The following is a 21,237-nucleotide window of genomic DNA, read 5'->3' as shown; positions in this document are numbered from 1 at the left end:
TAGTTTAGGCCTATTTCATTTTTAAAATCCTGATGCATTCTCAATTATGGTTTGAATCCAGTCCCTCTACAGTTATATCAAACTATTCCTTGATTAATGGACCATTCCTGGAAAGGGCAACAGCAATTCTCTTCTAGGAACCATTAGAATGATGCAAAAAGAGAATAGAAAGACTTTTTCTCCCTGCCTCTTTCTAAAAGCTAAATATACCCATATTATCCTTGGCCTATTCAATTCCTTCTAATACTTGAGAGAGAGGCCCTCCTTCTTCAATCTCCTCCAAGCCCTCCAGAATCTGGGTAACTTTTGATCCCTTGCTTTGAAACCACAGGATTCTTCCTTCCTTACCCATAGCTCCACCCAGAAAGGAGAGAGGCCTAACAATGGAGCCCCATCCTCGGCTCTTAGTAACATAGCAACAGCCTAGCATTGAATTTATGCTTTCTGTCCCTGCATCTCCAAAATGCCTGCAGTCATGCCTAGAAGAGAGCTAGTTTCAAGTGCTTGAGTGCTGTGGTTAAGCAGAAACCAGGATGCTTCTTCCAGGAACCACTGAAGCTCGTTTGGGTCAAGTTCATGGTGGTGGTGGTGGGGGAGTTCTGGGGGTAAGAGTCAGTCAAGCATGCAGATAGGCCAGAAGTCCAAGAGATCAATGAGAGAAAACAGGAACTTCCTGGCTTAAACTGGAAATTGACACTGAGCTCCCAAAAGTACTAACATCTGGATCAACTTTTGTGAGGTATCTTTTCTCTCCAAGTGGTCCCCCAATTTCAGGAATTCCAGGGAGTCCTACTTCCACTGAGAAGCCAGTCACTCACTGAGATTCCTTCCTAAACTAGGATCAAGTCCTTCCTGTTTCATTCTCTACCCTCTGCAAAGGTAGCTCTAACCTGATCATTTCAATTAATGTTGTCTGTCTCTTGGCTGGAATAGGAGTTGAAAGGCTTCCAGTTCTCACAAGCATCTGAGTCCTTAAAAAGTATAGCTGTGCTCCCTGTCCTAAGGCCCTAAGGGAGTGGGGGTGGTGGACTGTTCAAGAAACTATATATTTCCAAAGGACACAGAAAGGGTTTTACGAAGAAAGGGAAGGTTCTAGGTTAATAATCATAGAAAAATGCTGGGTAGCCACTGAAGAGAGCTGCAACTTGAAACTAGGTTAAGTACACAAATGAAACTTGAGACAAGGCATGCAAAGAAGACACAGGCCTATGGACTGTCTAGTGCACACACAAACACGAACACACACAGTTCTTTTTATCTTCAATGATCTGGATGTCCACAACCACACCCTAGCATGCACACTCTTGTGACAGTTAGCTTAGATAGCCCATACCTCTTTCTCTCCTTCTTATTCCTGAAGTAGGAATGGGGATTAGGGTAATCTTTAGCTTGCACCTCCCTCTAGGTTTATATATACATATATATGTATATATATAAATTTATATACATATATATATGTATATATATAATTTTTTTTTTTTTTTTTTTTGCTATGCCTGTGGCATGTAGAAGTTCCCAGGCCAGGGAATCAAACCTGTGTCACAGTAGTGACCCAGGCCACAGCAGTAATGATGCTGGATCCTTAACCTGTTAGGCCACCAGGAAACTCCTAAGTTCTTCTATTTTTAAAGGACAGATTGCATCTTTGCAGATCCCTAAATATTCCCAGTGTCTTGGGCTAAGCCAAGATCTGGCTCCTTTTCATTCATCTAGAGTCCCAAACCTTAGAATGACCTTTTTAGTGCTAAGCAAGAAAAAAAGACCCCAACTAGATAGATTACCCTTTCCCTCAAAACCAAGTTCAGGTATCCAGCTAGAATCAATGTCTTTGCCAGCTCTGAGAAAGGGAGAGGAGAGAAGAGGGAAGGGTCTTGATCGACAGTCCCTCAGAGTTCCCCTAGAAATGGCAGACTAAGCTTCCCCATAGGAAGTCAGCAGGACCCAGGTTCTCTATCTAGGCTTACTACACATGAATGACCAGTCTAGGCCTCCTCTGCCTGCAGGCAGCCAGATGCCCCAGGGGAATTCCCAACACTGCAAGTTAAAAACACATGCAACTCTTCTAAAGCTGGGCTGTGTTACTAGGGAGGGATAAGTTGTGCTCTACATAGTGAAAATGGGACCCAGATGTTACATAAAAATAAATAATAAACATTTAAATAAGTAAATAAAGGGGTAAGGAGAGGGAGAGGGAGAGAGACCTTGAGGTTCTTAAAGAGTAGTACCCTCTCTAACTGGTTCAGGGCTTTGGTCTGCTCCCCACTACTTAGCTCCAGTTTGTTGAGGAGACATGGAGAAATCTGTGAAAGACAGGCAAACGAACGATTTAAACAGAGTGAAATAAACTCAGACACACGCCAACAGGGCACAGGGCAGGAATGGGGATGGATGTCAGGGGAAAGGGGAAGGTCAGGTGCATGCACCAAAACAGCCAAGGGTCATCTCCAAGGGCAGAACCTCTTTGGGTTGCAAGCAGAATCCTCATCAGAGGCCTGTGAAGTCCAGGGCTTCAGTTCAAGATAGAAAGAGGCGATTCTTCTGACCACCACTCTTCTCCTAGCAAGCAGTTTGAGACCCTCTGATCTGAAGTCAGACTTGATTTATCTCATCAACAGAGGCTAGCCCAAAGCAGGAGCCGTCTAATCCAGCATTAGGGTGGGATTTGAGGTGTAGCCTCTCTAGGCCTCCTACCTGCTGACAAAGCTGGGCCCTGAAGGGATGGCACGACTTTTGCCTTTATTAAGACACATTTTTTTAGCCCAGCCTGATGGGCCTCACCCAGTTTCCATGAAGGACTGGCTCACCAGCTTACTGGTAGATTAACAAAGATAGGCTGGACAGGAAAGGTTGGGGAAGGAGAGGTGCCTAGGAAAAAATAAATTTCTTGCTAAAGGACTGATAGCTATTTCTAGATTCCAAGCAGACATGTCTGGTAAAAGCATGTTTTTGCTAAGCAAGGGTATCCAGGAAAATCCCCATAGCATGGAATTTGGGAAATCAAAGTTTGGATGAGGGACAGCAGGTCATACCTTCTTCATGTTGGTCCCCACATAGTTCTTGGGTTCTTCTTTAAACTGAGGTAACCTGTAAGATAGAAAATCCCATGGACTGTTATTAGGGAAAAAAACAAAGCTTCCCCTTCATGCCAGCCACAGTGCAAAAATGCTCTGGGCCAAAGCATGTTGTCTCTTAGGAGAATCTAGGAAGAGAAGGCAGCTAACTTCACCCTTTTCAGAGCTTCGTCAAAAAGCCACAGGAATTGAGGGACGTGTGACACAGACACTTTTTGTAGGCAGTCATCATGGAAAAGTGAGTAAGTACCCTTGGAGCGTGTAGGCTCTTTTTATTTTATTTATTTATTTATTTATTTTTTTTGTCTTTTTGCTGTTTCTTGGGCCGCTCCCGCGGCATATGGAGGTTCCCAGGCTAGGGGTCGAATCGGAGCCACAGCAACGCGGGATCCGAGCCGTGTCTGCAACCTACACCACAGCTCACGGCAACGCCGGATCGTTAACCCACTGAGCAAGGGCAGGGACTGAACCCACAACCTCATGGTTCCTAGTCGGATTCGTTAACCACTGCGCCACGACAGGAACTTTCTTTTTTTTCTTTTTTTAATCTTTAAACTGACTCCTTCCTGCTTGGATTCACTTGGCAAGTACTGCTAAAAGCCATGAGATGGGGAAAGGGCAGTCTATAAAAACCCCACGAGATTGGACATAGGGTGAGAAGTAAAAGGCATATTAAAGTTTTGATAAACCAGTAAATTTGAATCTGGGAAGTAAGCAACAATTTGTAGCAGGGGCCAGGGATGGATCTAGTCTGTAGATAATAAAGATTACTATCTTCAGATCTGAGAGCAAAAATAAATCCCAGGGGAAGGTGTAGGGGTGTGTGTGTATGTGTTGTCTTTTTAGGGCTGCACCTGAGGCACATGGAAGTTCTCAGACTGTAGCTGCCAGCCTACGCCACAGCCACAGCAACTCAGGATCTGACCCATGTCTGTGACCTACACCACAGCTCACAGCAACGCCAGATCCTTACCTCACTGAGCAAGGTCAGGGATCAAACCCATGTCCTCATGGATACTAGTTGGTTCTTTACTGCTGAGCCACAATGAGAACTCCGTGTATGTGTTTTAATAGACTATATTTTAGAGCAATCTTAGGTTCACAGTACACTGATTTCCCTTATAACCCCTGCCCCCACACATGCATTACCTCTCCCATTACCAATATTCCCTAAAGGAGGCTGTAAAGCCTTCACCTCAGCTCTTCTCAAAGTTAGTCTATTAAAAGGAGATGTAGATGGAGTTCCTGTCGTGGCACAGTGGTTAACGAATCCGACTAGGAACCATGAGGTTGTGGGTTTGATCCCTGGCCTTGCTCAGTGGGTTAAGGATCCCGTGTTGCTGTGGCTCTGGCGTAGGACGGCGGCTACAGCTCTGATTAGACCCTTAGCCTGGGAACCTCCATATGCCACGGGAGCGGCCCAGGAAAAGGCAAAAAGGCAAAAAAAAAAAAAACCAAAAAACAAAAAAAAACAAAAACAAAAACCAAAAAACAAACATAAAAGGAGATGTAGAAAACAGGGTGATAGGCATAGTATGAAAAGGTCCCCTAGGCTTAAGTGGAGGGCCTTGATGAGGGGTAACCAACAGTTTTGGTTTTCCGAGATGCGGGACTCAGGACTAAAATTGGGACAGTCGGGCAAACCAGGATTGTTGGTCACCCTAGCCTTGGTCCTTCCTCATAGAAATTGGGCTGAGCTCTGGGAGCTCAGCAACCTGTTCCAGGCTCCCTTGAGTTTGGCTTCCTCTCTGGGTTCCCTTCCCAGCTGCTACCTGCACAGAAACAGACACAAGTTTGGGAAGCAGAAGGTCTGTCAGTCTAGATCAAATAACTCTTTGCTTCCCTCCACCCCCCGAGGCCAAGCCAGCTTCCTCCTCCTTCTCCCTTCCTTGGTAACCCCAGGCCCAGAGAACTACCCGCATCCATAATCTCAGTGGCCTCAGAGGTGGCTGTGGGGTTAGCCAGGTCCCTGAAGTGGCTGTGTGGAAGCAGGCAGACTCAAGAGGCCTGGGCAGCCGGGCTGAAGCAAACAGCAGCAGGTTTACCTTGTGAAGAGCAGCTGCACCATGTCTACGAGAGTGTGCTCTGCGGATTTTCTCAATAACTCTGCACAGGCAAAAACAAATAACACAGGTGTCATTACTTGCTGTGCTTTTATCAGGAGGCTTCTCAGAGCAGACTCCCCTCCAAACCTTGTTTACTAAGGATTATGTCAAACTTATTAAAACCAGCTCCAGCTCAGCCTGGCAGCCATAACTTCATTGGCCCGCTAGATGACACTACTGAGTCAGGAAAAAAGGGCACAAAGATGTGTTCTCAGGGGCTGGTGTCAATTCCAGAAACCCCAAGGGAGGGAGATCTGGTGCTGGGCTGAGTCAATCTGGGATCTATCCCAATTCCTACCCTGGCACAAAGAACTAAGGTCTCTATTCTAGCTACATAACAAACTGTCAAGTACAGAGACTTCCAGACCCCTAAATGGCTCCACAAGGTAGGTGATGGAGAAGTCATAAGCCTCCTCTCTCTTTCGGCATTCAGAGACAGCATCCTGTATTCATACAAATACTGGCCCCAAGGAATGGTAAAGGGCCCAATATTCAAGCACCTACCACTGAGCCTCATTTCAAAGCAGATCCGGAAGCAAGACTGCATAATCTCACAGACAGATTCATTGGTTAGGTGGGCACCCACTGGGGTCAGCAACAGAGTCCGCAGCACCTACCAGGAAGAAAGAGGAGATACTGTGATAAACAAGGCAGGCTGGGTGAAGAAGGGTGTACAGGAGGGGAGAGAAGCCACCTCCTGTTTCTCTAGTCTCCTACGAAGCACTCAAGGGTAAAAGAAAGGTTAGCAAGAATGCTGACTTCCACTCGGCTTTGGGGGAGGGGGAACTCCCAGGAGCTTGTCTTGAGAACTGTCTTTCCACTGCATGACCCCAACAGAGTTCAGCACTCATTCCAGCCCCAGGCTACAAGCCCAACAGATGGATGGCACAGATACAGGCTGCCAGAGGTACCTGGGTATTAAGGGTTTCAGTATTTGATATCAGTTCATATAAACTTTTAATTATTTTCCTTAGAAAAAGCTTTTACTTTCAGTACCTGGAGCTGCTTGTTTGGAAACAAAGTAGCTCTCTAAGCCCCAGTGGAGTCAAAACACAGTTTCATGCTGCCTGCAGAGGCTTGCATAAGGACAGCTTGTGGCACCAGCTCCTGGCCATTAGTCTAATTGTTCTTCCCTTCCATTTACCTGAAGGATTTTCATCAGGACAACCTCATCGCTGGCAGGATCTGTGCCCACAAAACGGGCATGGGTGACAGCATCTGCCATGTTCTCCATGCCCTCTGCTGTGCCCTCATGGCTGGGATCTGCTCCAGAGAAAAAGAAAAGACTAAATGACGTGTAGAAGAGAGACAGAAAAGGCAAGACATCCTGTCTAAGGAATATTTTGAGAGACTGGCTTTATCCTCTCCAATTCCCTAACCTATGGCTCACTGAGCTACCTGTGAATTTGTGTCCATAACCAGCTTTAACAAGCCTCTAGGCACACAAACTCCACAGAGTGAAAGCGGTTCTCAAAGATGTATCAGAATCACTTTTTGAGGGCTTGTTAAAAATAAAAATTGCTGGGTTCAACTCCCAGAATTTTCGATTTAGTAGACCTAGAGTGAGGCCTGAGAATCTGCATTTCTAACAAGATTCCAGGCAAAGTTAACGCTGTTGGTCAGGGGACCACACTTTGGGAATCATTGGTGTAAAGTTGCTCACTTCATAGAGGAAGGGCCTGGAGATATGAGGTGTTTGAAGGGCTGAGTAGGACCAGAGCTTTTAAGGCCAAAGCTGCAGCCCTTCTCTTTCCATGTGTTCTTTTTCAACACAACTCTCTGATTGCTTTTGGAATGTTGTGTTCAGATGCAACTGAGGTAAATGAGTAGGGGGAAGAAATGGACAGTTACTGCTGCCAATACTCATGCCTGGGTGCCCCATTACAGTAAATCAAGAGAACTCTTCCTGCTTTGGTTTCTTTATTTAAAACAATGTGACATGCACAAGAATCCTGTTATAAGTTTAACTAAAGATTAAAGAGAGATAAGGGACAAACTAAACAAGACTGGAGCCTGGCTAACTGGGGAGTAGGATAGAGGGAGACTTTTTTTTTGGCTTCGCCCAGGGCATGCAAAAGTTCCTGGGACAGGGATTGAAGCTGTGCCACAGCAGCGACCAGAGCCACTGCAGTGTCAATGCTGGATCCTTAACCTACTGCACCACAAGGGAACTCCAGGGAGACTTTCAACTATGAATAAGAAGAGAGAAGCTAGCTCTGACAACCAACACCATGCCAGAAGCTAACTCAAATGCTGCCAACGGTGAAAACTCTCCTCCCATTCGTGAGTTAAATATCCACAAGGACTAGCCAAAATGATATCTACAAGGGTCCTGAAGAACTGCCTGCATTGTTCTTGAAAGGGGAGCATAAGTAGGGAAAAAAAAAGATAGGGACAGGACAAAGCTTTGTGAGTGACAGAGAAAGATGCTCCAGAGGTGGCATGGTGTAAGGTAGGAGTGCTTCCTAGTTTTAAGTGTGGGAATTGGAAGAAATTCTTACCATTTTCTCTTTCCTGGTACCTGAAATTAATGGAGTTCCTGAGCTTGAAACTCAGGGCATGGCTGAGAAACCAGAATATTACTCTTGCAACAATGAGCCAGAAAACTTTCAACAATTATGAGTGGTTTTCATTTGTTTTCTTCTTTCTCTTCCATCCTGGTTAGTCTTTGTTGTTGTTGTTGTTGTTTTAAGGGTCGCACTTGCAGTATGTGGAAGTTCCCAGGCTAGGGGTTGAATCGAATCAGAGCTGTAGATGCTGGCCTATGCTACAGCCACAGCAATGCCAGATCCGAGCCGCATGTGTGACCTACACCACAGCTCACAGCAACGTCGAATCCTTAACCCACCGAGTGAGGCCAGGGATCAAACCCATATCCTCATGGATACTAGTCAGGTTGGTAACCTGTTGAGCCACAATGGGAACTCCCATCCTGGTTAGTCTTTGACATCTAGTCAAAGAATCTCTTTGTCCTATTACCACATGCCTCTGTTCAGTATCATGAATGGCTACTTTAGAGGTCATGCAGAATAAGCCAATTTCATGATGATAATAGTATAGGAGGTGACCCAGCTCCTCCTATCACCCCAACTCTCCAAGTGTCTCCTAATCAACACAGAAAATCCTATATTCTCAAGGCCCCAGCCTGAGTTCTCCCTCATAATCCTGCCTGACAGGGCCCTTATTCAGGCCTCTAGGGTCCACAGAAGGACCTTTCCTTGCTTGGGAGACCCAGGACCTTCTCAGTGCTGTGTGGTGTTTCAGAGCTCCTAGTGAATGGCAGTCTTGCTCCTACCTCACAAACTCCTGGGGGATCCATTTCTCCCATTTTTTCAGTAATCCCGAGTTAAAATAGTTTAAGCTCTACTGATCTTTTTCTAACTCTCATCCTGTGAGCTTGAATGAAGTGGCAAAGTTAATTTTCCAAAAAGACTGGTACAAACGACAGGTCCTTAAAATCACAGGCAGGGCCTCACAAGTAAGGTAGTCAGTGGCACAAATCCTGGTCTGGCAGCTGTGTAGGGTCACACAAAAGGCTGGTTGTTGGAATAGGATCTAAAATAATCCTAGAAGCCTTGGGTCACAAAACCAAGGGGTGGAGGGCTGTTCCTTCTAGAAGGGCAGCCTAAACAAAAGATTGGTTCACTAAACAGAGCTTTGCTAGGACCCCTTCTTTAGACTGTCCTCCTTTTCTGGCCACCCTGGAGAAGACTGCAGAGAAATCTGCTAATCTCACCTCCTTTGCCTCTGGCTCTCATACACTCCTTCCTGTTTCTTTTCTCATGCCCACTGCGATCACCACCTCCAGCATTCTTTTTTCCCCACCACCGGAAACTCCAATGACCAGCTGGCCTGAGGTCTCCAATAACCAGCTTGTCTGCCAAGCCCATGAAGGGGAGGAAGTAATACTGATGAAAGAGCAGAGGGAAAAGGCACAGAGGGCAGCTACTGGAGGCTGTGAAGAGAGATGACCTGCAGGTGGTGCTCAGGGTAAGGCTTTACGTAGCTGGCCCTGCTTTTTGCTTAGGAAAAGTATGAAGCTAGGACTAGGGTGCCTGGAGAGGCCAATGCATCTATTCAGAACATAGCTGGCACCCAAGATACCCGCTGAGGATCCTGAATGCTTCAGTTAAGCAAATCCGACTTTCCAGAAAAGATAAAGGGTTTTCTTGCCTTAACTGACGGCTGTTTTCCTTTCTAGTTACCTACTGCCTGAGCTGCCTCTTTTCTTGTCTCCTTACTTAGAAACAAGGACAGCTGCCTGTTTTCTATGTTGCTCACCCTTGCACATGGGCAGGCAATAGGAGAAAAAGAATTCAGGAGCCTGAATGACAAGACCAACTAAAAAAGGAATCCCCAAAAGACACCATAAACAAATTCAGATACACACTAGAACAGGAGAAAATATTTGTACTACTACAGTAGACAATGGGTTAATATCCTCACTGTACAAAGAACTCCTACAAATTGATAAGGAAAAAAACCCCTCCTCAATAATATAGTAGGCAAAGGAGAAAAAATTCAAATGTTCAAACTCAAGAAAATAAAAACAACAAAAGACCAGTTTTCACACACCAAATTTGCAGAAATAAAGGATGTCAATAATATTCAGTGTAGGTGACAGGCTGGGGAATTGGAAACTCTCAAGCTTTACTGTTGAAAGTGCAAATGATTTACTCTTTTGGAAAAGCAAACTAGCAGTACATATAAAAACATAATTATAACATGGACTTTAATCCAGAAATTTCAAGTACAGGAATCTGTCACACAAAAGGAAAATTAATAAAGACACATGAACAAGGATGCTTACCTCAGCATTACTTCTAATGGCTCAAAATAAACAACCTAAGGGTTCCCACTGTAGCTCAACAGGTTACCAACCTTACTAGTATCCATGAGGATGTGGGTTTGATCCCTGGCCTCGCCCAGTGGGCTAAGGATCCAGCATTGCTGTTGGCTGTGGTGTAGGTCACAAATGTGGCTCAGATCCAGCATTGCTGAGGCTGTGGCATAGGCTGGCAGCTGCAGCTCCGATTTGACCCTAGCCTAGAACTCCCATATGCTGCACGTGAGGCTCTAGAAAGCATAAAAACAAAAACACCTAAATATTAAATATTACTCAATAAGAGTGACTGAATGAATTGTGTTATATATATGCTATGGAAATGATACAACTACCAAAAAGAAAAAAAAAATCTTACCAGAGGTTGAGGTGAGGGGGAAGTGGTGTATTATTGCTTAATAGTTAGAATTTCTTTTATTTTTTATTTTGGCCACACCTGCTGCATATGGAAGTTCCCAGGCCAGGGACTGATCCTGTACCACAGCTGTGACCTGTGCCACAGCTGTCACAATGCCAGATCCTTAACCCACTGAACCACAAGGGAACTTTCTAGAATTTCTTTTTTGGTGTGATGAAAAAGTTTGAGAAATATATGGTAGTGATGGCTGCACAATCTTGTAAATGTGATTAATCCTGCTGAATCATACACTTTTTTTTTTTTTTTAGGGCTGTACCTATGACATATGTGAGTTCCCAGACTAGGGGTCCAATCGGAGCTGGAGCTGCCAGTCTACACCACAGCCATAGCAACTCGGGATCTGAGCCATGTCTTCAACCTACACCACAGCTCATGGCAATTCTGGATCCTTAACTCACTGAGCAAGGCCCCCTCCTCATGGATACTAGTTGGGTTGGGTTTGTAACCTGCTGAGCCACAATGCGAACTCCCTGAAGTATACACTTAAAATGATTAAAATGGCAAATTTTATATTACATATATTTTATCACAATAAAAAAAGAACATACAAAGTTCCAGTTATAAGGTTTAAAAGTTCTGGGGATGTGGTGTACAGCATGGTGACTTTAGTTAATAATACTGATTTTTGTGTTTGAAAGGTGCTAAGAGGGTAGATCTTAAAAATTCTCATAACAAAAAATTTGTAACTTTATGTGAAGTGATGGATTTAACTAAACTTATGATAATCATTTTGCAAGAATATATATATATAAATCATTATGGACACAAACTAATACAATGTTATATGTCAATTATATCTCAATAAAACTGGAGGAAAAGAAATCATATGGATAATTATATCATGTATATCTTTCTAAGTTAATACTATTACCTGAAGAAAATACATAGCACATAATCTTATTTTTCTTCCTTTTTTCTTATTTTTTTATTTTTTATTTTTTTTGGCCATGGCCAGGGCATGTGGATGTTTCTGGGCCAGGGATCAAACCTGTGCCACAGGAGTGACCCAAGCTGCTGCAGTAACGCTAGATCTTTAACCTGCTGCATCACAAGAGAACTCCTCTTTCTTTTTAAAAAAAGGCAGAACTTTATATATATTTATATACACATAGAGAAAGGTATAGAAAGATTCAAACTTGCCTGTTAACATTATTTGCCTAAAAAAGGAGGAGGAACACTGAGGAAGATAGAGACCATTAACTTTTCTTTTAGACAACTCTTCATTGTTTATCATTTTTTTTTCAGGGCTGCACCAGAGGTATATGGAAGTTCCCAGGCTAGTGGTCTAATAGGAGCCGCCAGCTGCCGGCCTACACCACAGCCACAGCAACTTGGGATCAAGCCGCGTCTGTGACCTACACCACAGCTCACGGCAATGCTGGATCCTTAACCCTTTGAGTGAGGCCAGGGATAGAACCTGCATCCTCATGGATATGAGTCGGTTTCTTAACCCACCGAGCCACAATGGGAACTCCTATTATTTATCTTCTGTTTATCTTCTTCTTCTTCTTCTTCTTTTTTTTTTTTTTTTTTTGTCTTTTTCCCTTTTCTGGAGCCATTCTCGCGGCATATGGAGATTCCCAGGCTAGGGGTCTAATTGGAGCCGTAGCCACCAGCCTACACCAGAGCCACAGCAACGCGGGATCTGAGCTGCGTCTGCGACCTACACCATAGCTCACAGCAATGCTGGATCCTTAACCCACTGAGCAAGGCCAGGGATGGAACCCTCAACCTCATGGTTCCTAGCCAGATTCGTTAACCACTGCGCCACGACAGGAACTCCTGTTTATCTTCTTAAGATGAGCATGCATTATAGAATAGAAAGCCCAAAAATAAACCCATATTTCTATGGTCAATTAATCTATGACAAAGGAGGCAAGAATATACAATGGAGAAAAGACAGTCTCTTCAATAAGCAGTGCGGGGAAAACTGGACAGCTACATGTAAAAGAATGAAATTACAACATTCTCTAATACCACACACAAAATAAACTCAAAATGGATTAAAGACCTAAATGTATGACTGGATATTATAAAACTCCTGGAGGAAAACACGGGAGACATAAATTACACCAATATCTTTTTGGATTTGTCTCCTAGAGAAATGGAAATAAAAATAAACAAATGGGACCTAATTAAACTTAAAAGCTTTTTGCACACACACACAAAAAGAAACAATAAACAAAACAAAAAGACAGCCTACAGAATGGGAGAAAATATTTGTAAATGCTGCAACCAACAAGGGATTAGTCTCCAAAATATACAAAAAGCTCATACAATTCAATAAAAAAAATTTCAAAAAATGGGTAGAAGATCTAAACAGAAATTTCTCCCAAGAGACATACAGATGGCCAAAAGGCACATGAAAAGATGCTAAACATCGCTAATTATTAGAGAAGTGCAAATCAAAAAACTACAATGAGGTATCACCTCACACCAGTCAGAATGGCCATCATCAAAAAGTCAACAAATGATAAAAGGTGAGAGGGTGTGAAGAAAAAGGAACCCTCTGACATTTGTGGTGTGAATATAAATTGGTATAGCCACTATGGAAAACAGTATGGAGCTTCCTTAAAAAAACTAAAAATAGAGTTACCATATTATCCTGCAATCCCACTCTTGGGCATATACATGAAGAAAGCCATAATTTGAAAAAAATACATGCACTGCAAAGTTCATTCCAGCACGATTTACAACAGCCAAGACATGGAAACAACATAAATGTCCATTGACAGACGAATGGATAAAAAAGATGTGACATATATATACAATTGGAATATTACTCAGCCATAAAAAAGAATGAAACAATACCATTTGCAGCAACATACATAGACTTAAGAGATTATCATAATAAGTGAAGTATGCCAGACAGAGAAAGAAAAACATCATATGATATTGCTTAAATGTGAATCTTAGGAGAAAAAAAAAGATTATAAATGAAATTATTTCCAAAACAGAAAGAGACTCACAAATTTATGGTTACCAAAGGGGAAAGGGGTTTGGAGGGAGGGGTAAATTAGGAGGTTGAGATTAACATACAAACAATAGTAACCAACAAAGACCTATTACATAGCACAGGAACTATAGTTAATATTTTGTAATAATCTGAAAAAAGAATATATATATGATTTGTATTTCTCCAATAATTACTTATGAATTGCTATGCTGTACTCCTGAAACATGACACTGTAAATCAACTACATTTCGAAGCCACACTTGTGGCATTTTGGAGGTTCCCAGGCTAGGGGAGTAATCGGAGCTACAGCTGCAGGCCTACACCACAGCCACAGCAATGCCAGATCTGAGCTATGTCTACAACCTAAACCACAGCTCACAGCAATGCTAGATCCTTAACCCACTGAGCAAGGCCAGGGATCGAACCTGCGTCCTCATGGATGCTAGTCAGAATCATTAACCATTGAGCCATGACAGGAACTCTGACTACACTTCAATTTAAAAAAACAATTTTAAAAAACACTGAGGGAGTTCCTGTCATGGCGCGGTGGTTAACGAATCCGACTAGGAACCATGAGGTTGCGGGTTTGGTCCCTGCCCTTGCTCAGTGGGTTAATGATCCGGCGTTGCCAAGAGCTGTGGTGTAGGTTGCAGACGCGGCTCGGATCCAGCGTTGCTGTGGCTCTGGTGTAGGCCAGCGGCTTCAGCTCCGATTAGACCCCTAGGCTGGGAACTTCCTCCGGAGCAGCCCAAGAAATGGCAAAAAAAAAAAAAAAAAAAAGTAAAAAAACACTGAGGAAAAAAGCATGCGCTGTATTTGAAAAACAACATTAAAAATAAACCAAACCAAATCAAACCTCTGAGAGAACCATACCTTTATACTCTTTACTTCCTCCCCAGCACAAAGAAATCTAAGTCCCAAAGAAATCTCTCACTCCCCACTCTGAATCAATTAGTGTATGAATCACCAATAACAATCCTACTTCTCTTCTACAAGGAAACAGATGGCTGGGAAAAATTTTCCAGTATCACCAGCTCATTGCCTAAAGCCTGACCACTCCAGGAGAGGCAAGAAACGAAGGGCCTTGGTCATCCATCCAGCAAGCCTGAGCTCTTACCTATGAGTGCATAGGACAGGAACTTGTTGACAGAGGTGAGCGCCAGTCCAGTGATAGGGCCAGTGGTATCTTCAGAGCGAATTACTTCCAGAAATGGACGAAGGAATACATTGGGCTCAATTTCTGAGAGTTCTGCAAGAAAAGAAATGAGAATGAAGAGATAACATCTTACAAAAAAGCTAAACCCTAGAAAAAGGCCCTTCTTATCTGTGCCATGAGGCTAGAGTTCTTAGTTGATGGGACAATCTTCCACCCTTTGGACTACCTTGAATTGAATCCTGGACACTCTGTCATTTTACCTGCAAAATTTTTAGTATGTAGCTCTAAGAGATTAAAAAGCTTAAAAAAACCACAGTATCATTACAACGCTTAAAAATTAACAATAGGAGTTCCCACCGTGGCTCAGTGATAACCAACCCGACTAGTATCCATGAGGATGAGGGTTCGATCTCTGGCCTTGATCAGTGGGTTAAGGATCTGGTATTGCCATGAGCTGCTGTGCAGGTTGCAGACATGGCTTGGATCCCATGCTGCAGGGGCTGTGGTGTAGGCCAGCAGCTGCAATTCTGATTCAACCCCTAGTCTGGGAACTTCCATATGCCATGGGTGTCGCCCTAAAAAAAAAAGACAAAAATTAACAATAAAATGGTTAAGATGGTAAATTTTATATTTTTTAAAATAAAAAAGTTAAAAATAGTAATTCTTTAATATCAAATATTTCTGGGTCAATTTTCCATGTGCATTCCACTATGCTACCTAGTGATACACAGGTAAACCTCATCTTGAGTACAGACAGCCAATGTGGCCAAAGCGATCTCAGGATGACCTGCTGTTCTTGTCTTTTGCTTATGGTCAAGGTCACTTCTAGAGATAAAGAATGCAGGGAGTTTCCCTACGGGGAAACTCGAGATTTATAGTCCCTTGCTGAAAAATAAGCTTAAAAAGAACAAAGGGCTGTACTGGAGGCAGTTTGTAATCTTGTAAGGTCCTAACCACTCTCTAGCCTCCTTTCTGTCTATGGTATGCAGATGGCTAACTGCCTTGAGATGAAGAGGCAATTCATAATCTTTATTTTACTGATGAGAAAAATAAGGCTCAGATAAGATATATGATTGGCCCCAAATCACACAGCTAATAAGAAACAAGAGCTGGAATCAGAACCTAGTCTATACATATGGTTCCAAAACTTGTGAAACCATAACATCTATTCTACCTAAGTATGAGCATATACTCCTGAATTTAGAAGGATTCATTCCAGGTCTAAGAAGCTAGTCTATACTAGACTTGCTCCCTATCTTACTATGCCCAGAGCTTAATTTGTTTTTTTAGAGTCTGCTGTGCTTTCACCTCTCAGAGACCAGCTCCCTAAAAGGCTTCTAAATAGGCCAGAAAGACTTAGGGACAGAATTAAGGACTGCTCCACCTTTAGAGACAAAAGGAAGCTGGGTTTCCTAAGTACCTTCATTTTCATGCAAATGCAGGGAGCTTCCCACTCAATTCCTACCACCCCACCCCCCTTGGTAAATATTCCCTGGGCCCGGCTGCTCCTCAGATTAATGCTTTAATTAATTGGCAGATTGGGTAGCATTTTCCAAGCTTGTCTGTACAGTGATCACCATCAGCTGTATAAAACCTGCTTCTCATCCCCCACTACCCCCACCTAGAGATGTACAATTTGCAGAGAAAAACCTTTATGTGTGTGTAAAGTGGTAGAGGGTTGAGATCTAAGGAACAGAAACACTTGGAAAAACTGAAATACATAAAATACCTTTAAAAAGCACATTAAAAAATTAGTCACCTAGTCTTGATGTAACTGTATTACATACAATTTGGTCCATCATTAAAAGAATATTTGGTATATTTGAGATATGAAAGTCTAGATGGAAAAAAAAAATCTTTGAGAGATGGGAGAGGAAACCGATTTTCTGAGCATTCACCCAGTTGCTATATCTATACTTGCTTTATAGTGAAAGACTAAGGCAATTTTACAGCCATGGTTTGACACTTCTGAGGCCATGTGTATTCTGCCTCTTTTTGTTTTAATTTTTTTTTTTTTTTCTTTTTAGGGCTGCACCCAGGGCATATGGAGGTTCGCAGGCTAGGGATCTAATCAGCTACAGCTGCCAGGCTAGGCCACAGCCATAGCAACGCAGGATCTGAGTCGTGTCTAAAACCTACACCAGAGCTCACAGCAACGTCCGATCCTTAATCCACTGAGTGAGGCCAGGGATTGAACCTGCAATCTTAGGTTTCCTAGTCAGATTTGTTTCTGCTTTGCAAAGTTGGGAACTCCTGTTTTAATTTTGTTTTTTTGTTTTTTTTCTAGAGCCACATCCGTGGCACATGGAGGTTCCCAGGCTAGGGGTCGAATCGGAGCTACAGCCACTGGCCAACGCCACAGCCACGCCAGATCCAAGCTGCATATTTGACCTATACCACAGCTCACGGCAACACTGGATCCTTAACCCACTGAGCGAGGCCAGGGATGGAACCTGCAACCTTATGGTTCCTAGTCAGATTTGTTAACCTCTGAGCCACGACAGGAACTCCTAAAATTTTTAATTTCATAAACAAGTTTCATCATCCCAGCAATCTCCCTCTATTATCTCTTTGTGTTCATATCCTCCCCTTACCCTTAACCTATCAACCACTGATCTAGTCTCTCACCATCGTTTTATCAAGAAGGTCATAATAAATGGAATCGTCATAAAGTATGCACCCTTTTGAGACTAATTTCTTTCACTCTGCATAATGCCTCTGAGATTCATCTAAACTGCTGCACAGACCAGTAGTTTGTTCCCTATGTATTGCCAAGCAGTATTCCACTGCATGTTTGTACTGCAGTCTGCTTATCCACTAGCTAGCTCAAGGACATTTGGTTTCTCCAGTTTGGAGCAGTTTTGAGTAGAGCTGCTACAAACATTTGTGCACAGGTTTTTGTGTGAAGAACACTGGTTTTCCTTTCTCTGGGATGAACACTCAGGAGTGGGATTTCTGAGTCAAAGAGTAAGTGTATGTTTAACTTTATGAGAAACAGCCAAACTGTTTTCCAGGGTCTCATACCACTTTACACTCCCACCAGCAATGAGAATTCTAGTTTCTCCACCTCCTTTCCCATGCTTGGTATCTTCAGTATCTTCATTTAAGTCATCCTAGTAGGTAGGTAGGTAGTAGTATCTCTACGTGGTTTAAATTTGCATTTGGAGTTCCCACTGTGGCGCAGTGGTTAATGAATATGACTAGGAACCACGAGGTTCTGGGTTTGATCCCTGGCCTTGATCAGTGGGTTAAGGATCTGGCATTGCTATGAGCTATGGTGTAGGTCAAATATGCAGCTTGGATCTGGCGTTGCTGTGTCTGTGGCATAGGCCAGTGGCTGTAGCTCCGATTCGACCCTAGCATGGGAACCTCCATATTCCGCAGGTGTGGCCCTAAAAAGCACAGATAAATACATAAATAAATTCGCACTTGGCTGCTAATGGCTAGTGACAGCGAACACCTTTTTCATGTGCTTATTTGCCATGTATCCTTTTTGGTGATGTATCTGATCAAGTCTTTCGCTTATTTTTTAATGGAGTTGTTTGTTTTCATACTGTTGAATTTAGAGACTTGAATAAGTCTGTTCTGGATTCAAGTCCTTTATTACAATTACAATTATACAATTAGGAGTTCCTGTTGTGGCTTGGTGGTAATGAACCCAACTAGGATCCATGAGGACTCGGGTTCGATCCCTGGCCTTGCTCAGTGGGTTAAGGATCTGGCGTTGCCATGAGTTGTGGTGTAGGTTGCAGAGGCAGCTTGGATCCATTGTTGCTGTGGCTGTGGCTTTGATTTGACCCCTAGCCTGGGAACTTCTATATGCTGCAGGTGTGGCCCTAAAAAGCAAAACAACAACAGAACAAAAAAAACCCCCAAAATCAAAAAGCAAAACAATTACATGATTATTTACAAGTATCTTCTCCCAGTCTGCAGCTTGTTTTTTTTCAGTCTCTTACAGAGCATTTTGTTTTGTATTTTATCACTTAATTTCATTTTTCTTTTTAGGGCTGCACATGTTACATAGGGAAGTTCCTAGGCTAGGGGCTGAATCAGAGTTGGAGCTGCTGGCCTACACCACAGCCACAGCTACACAAGATCTGAGCTGCATCCGAAACCTACGCTGCAGCTCATGGCAATATGGATCCTTAATCCACTGAGTGAGGCCAGGGATTGAACCCACGTCCTTATAGACACTATGTTGGGTTCTTATCCCACTGAGCCACAAGGGGGATTCCCATTTTATTTTTATTTATTTATTTATTTATTTATTTATTTATTTTTAAGCACTTTTATTTATTTATTTATTTATTTTTTTGTCTTTTGTCTTTTTTTGTTGTTGTTGTTGTTGTTGCTATTTCTTGGGCCGCTCCTGCGGCATATGGAGGTTCCCAGGCTAGGGGTTGAATCGGAGCTGTAGCCACCGGCCTACGCCAGAGCCACAGCAACGTGGGATCCGAGCCTCGTCTGCAACCTACACCACAGCTCACGGCAACGCCGGATCGTTAACCCACTGAGCAAGGGCAGGGACCGAACCCGCAACCTCATGGTTCCTAGTCGGATTTGTTAACCACTGCACCACGACGGGAACTCCCCATTTTATTTTTGATGAAGTCCAGTGTACCAATTTTTTTTTTCTTTGTGCATTGTGTCTTTTGGTGTCTTATCTAAGTACTCTTTCCCAATCCCAGGTCACAAAGATTTTTCCCATGTTTTCTTCCAAAAGGTATGCTGATTTATGCCTTTCATTTATATCTATGATCTATTTTTAGATAATTTTTGTATAACATATGAGGTGTAAGTCAAAGTTTTGCTTTTTGGGCACAAAGATGTTTAATTGTTCCAACAGCACTTGTTGAAAAAAAATCATCCTTTCTTCACTGCGTTGTCTTTGCACCTTTGTCAAAAACCAAATGGTCTTATTTGTATGAATTCATAGTGGGTTTTCTGTTCTGTTCCACTGATCTGTGTGTCAAACTCTCTGACAGTACCACACTATCTTGATTACTGTAGCTACATTCTAAGTCTTAAAATCAGGTAGTATAATTCCTCCAACTTTATTCTTCTTTTTTCAATACTATTCTCAGTATTCTAGTTCCTTTGCCTTTCCATTTCAATATGATAAACTTGCCTATATTTGCCAAAAAAAAAAAAAAAAAAAAGCTTCTTAGAAGTTTTTTAGGAATTGCATTGAGTCTACAGATCACTTTGGGGGAGAAATGACATTTTTACTATTTTGTGCCTACCAATCCATGCACATAGTGTAGCTCTGTATATTTAGGTCTTGATTGTTTCATCAGTACAATGCAATTTTCAGCATACAGGTTCTATATATGTTTTATTAGATTTATAGTAAGTATTTAATTTTATTTGGCATGTTTGAAAATGTGTGTTTTTTTTTTCTTTTCTTTCTTTTTTTTTTTTTTTTTTTTTTTGAAGGGCCGCACTAGGAGCATACAGAAATTCCCAGGCTAGGGGTCGAATCGGAGCTGCAGCTGCTGGCTTATGCCACAGCCACAGCAACGCCAGATCCAAGCCATGTCTGGGACCTACACTGCAGCTTATAGCAATGCTGGATCCTTAACCCACTGAGTGAGGCCAGGGATTGAACTCAATGTCCTCATGGATCCTAGTCGGGTTTGTTACCACTAAGCCACAAAAGGAACTTCTGTAAATGGTATGTTTTAACTTCAGTTTCCAGATGTTCATTGTTAGTATATAGAAATATGATTGATTTTTGTCTGTTCACTTTGTATCCTGTGATCTTACTAAAACTCATTTATTCATTCTAGATTTTTTTGGATAGATTTTTTTGGGGTTCACTACACAGATAATTATGTTATCTGCAAATAGTGAGAGTGTTGTTTCTTCCTTTTCAATTTTCATGCCTTTTATTTCCTTTTCTTGTCTCACTGCACTGGCTAGGGCTTCTAGTACTATAAAAGTGGACAGCTGTGGCAATACCAGATCCTTAACCCACCGCACCACACAGGAAATTCCATAAATGTGTAATTTTTTTAAAAACCTAAATTTTTGTTTCATCATCTTGGTAAGATGTTCAGATGGTCCTCTAGAAGAATACTATCTTGCTAGGAGTCCCCGTCATGGCTCAGCAGATTAAAAATCCGACACAGTGTCCCTGAGGATGCTGGTTTGATCCCTTTCTTTGCTCACTGGGTTAATAAGGACCTGGTGTTGCCGCAAGCTGCAGTGTAGGTCGAAGATGTGGCTCGGATCCCTGTGTTGCTGCAGCTGTGGCATAGGCCAGGAGCTGAAGCTCTGACTCAAGCCCTAGCCCAGGAACTTACATATGCCCCAGGTGCGGCCTTAAAAAAAAAACCCACCCACCAACCAAATAAAAACCAAGGAATTCCCACTCTCACTATTTGTAGATAACATAATTATCTGTGTAGAAAAACCAAAATAAACAGGGGGTTCCTTTTGTGGCACAGTGGAAACAATCCAACTAGTATCCAAGAGGATGCGGGTTCGATCCGTGTTCTCACTCAGTGGGTCAGGGGTCTGGCACTGCCATGAGCTGTGGGGTAAGTCACAGACTCAGCTTGGATCCAGTGTTGTTGTGGATGTGGCACAGGCTGGCAGCTGCAGCTCCAATCTGACCCCTAGCCTGGGAACTTCCACGTGCTATGGGTGGCAGCCTTAAAAAGCAAGGGAGAAAAAAAAAAAAAGC

At 42.7% G+C, this 21,237-nt stretch overlaps 2 protein-coding genes across 12 annotated transcripts in view; one reads left to right on the top strand and one right to left on the bottom strand.

Annotated features, from left to right (window-relative positions):
* The window catches only part of PCGF6 (polycomb group ring finger 6), a 1,082,924-nt gene that overhangs the window by 929,338 nt on the left and 132,349 nt on the right, over positions 1 to 21,237 (top strand). The window lies entirely within an intron of this gene.
* Positions 1 to 21,237, bottom strand: part of GBF1 (golgi brefeldin A resistant guanine nucleotide exchange factor 1) — a 133,546-nt gene that overhangs the window by 21,077 nt on the left and 91,232 nt on the right. For 8 of the 11 annotated variants that reach the window (XR_014826823.1, XR_014826822.1, XR_014826821.1 and 5 more), the window contains exons 4-8: positions 14,511 to 14,642; positions 6,321 to 6,439; positions 5,681 to 5,789; positions 5,117 to 5,177; positions 3,030 to 3,084 (exon numbers count right to left, since the gene is read on the bottom strand). Coding sequence is in view for 7 of the 11 variants with exons in the window: in XM_084995261.1 (XP_084851387.1) it covers positions 3,030 to 3,084; positions 5,117 to 5,177; positions 5,681 to 5,789; positions 6,321 to 6,439; positions 14,511 to 14,642 (476 nt within the window). In the remaining 4 variants the exon portion in view is untranslated. Of the gene's footprint in view, positions 1 to 2,201; positions 2,301 to 3,029; positions 3,427 to 4,491; positions 4,844 to 5,116; positions 5,178 to 5,680; positions 5,790 to 6,320; positions 6,440 to 14,510; positions 14,643 to 21,237 lie in introns of those variants that run through there. The other 3 variants (XM_084995266.1, XM_084995264.1, XM_084995265.1) reach the window with 3 other exon arrangements.

The sequence above is a fragment of the Sus scrofa genome, chromosome 14 (assembly GCF_054392235.1).
Source record: "Sus scrofa isolate SSC_HxYL_T2T_F1_AM1 chromosome 14, Sscrofa_HxYL_maternal_Yorkshire_Landrace_v2.0, whole genome shotgun sequence".
In the NCBI taxonomy this organism is placed as follows: Eukaryota; Metazoa; Chordata; class Mammalia; order Artiodactyla; family Suidae; genus Sus; species Sus scrofa.
Note: the sequence above shows the minus strand (reverse complement) of the source record. Positions and strands in the feature narration are given on the sequence as shown.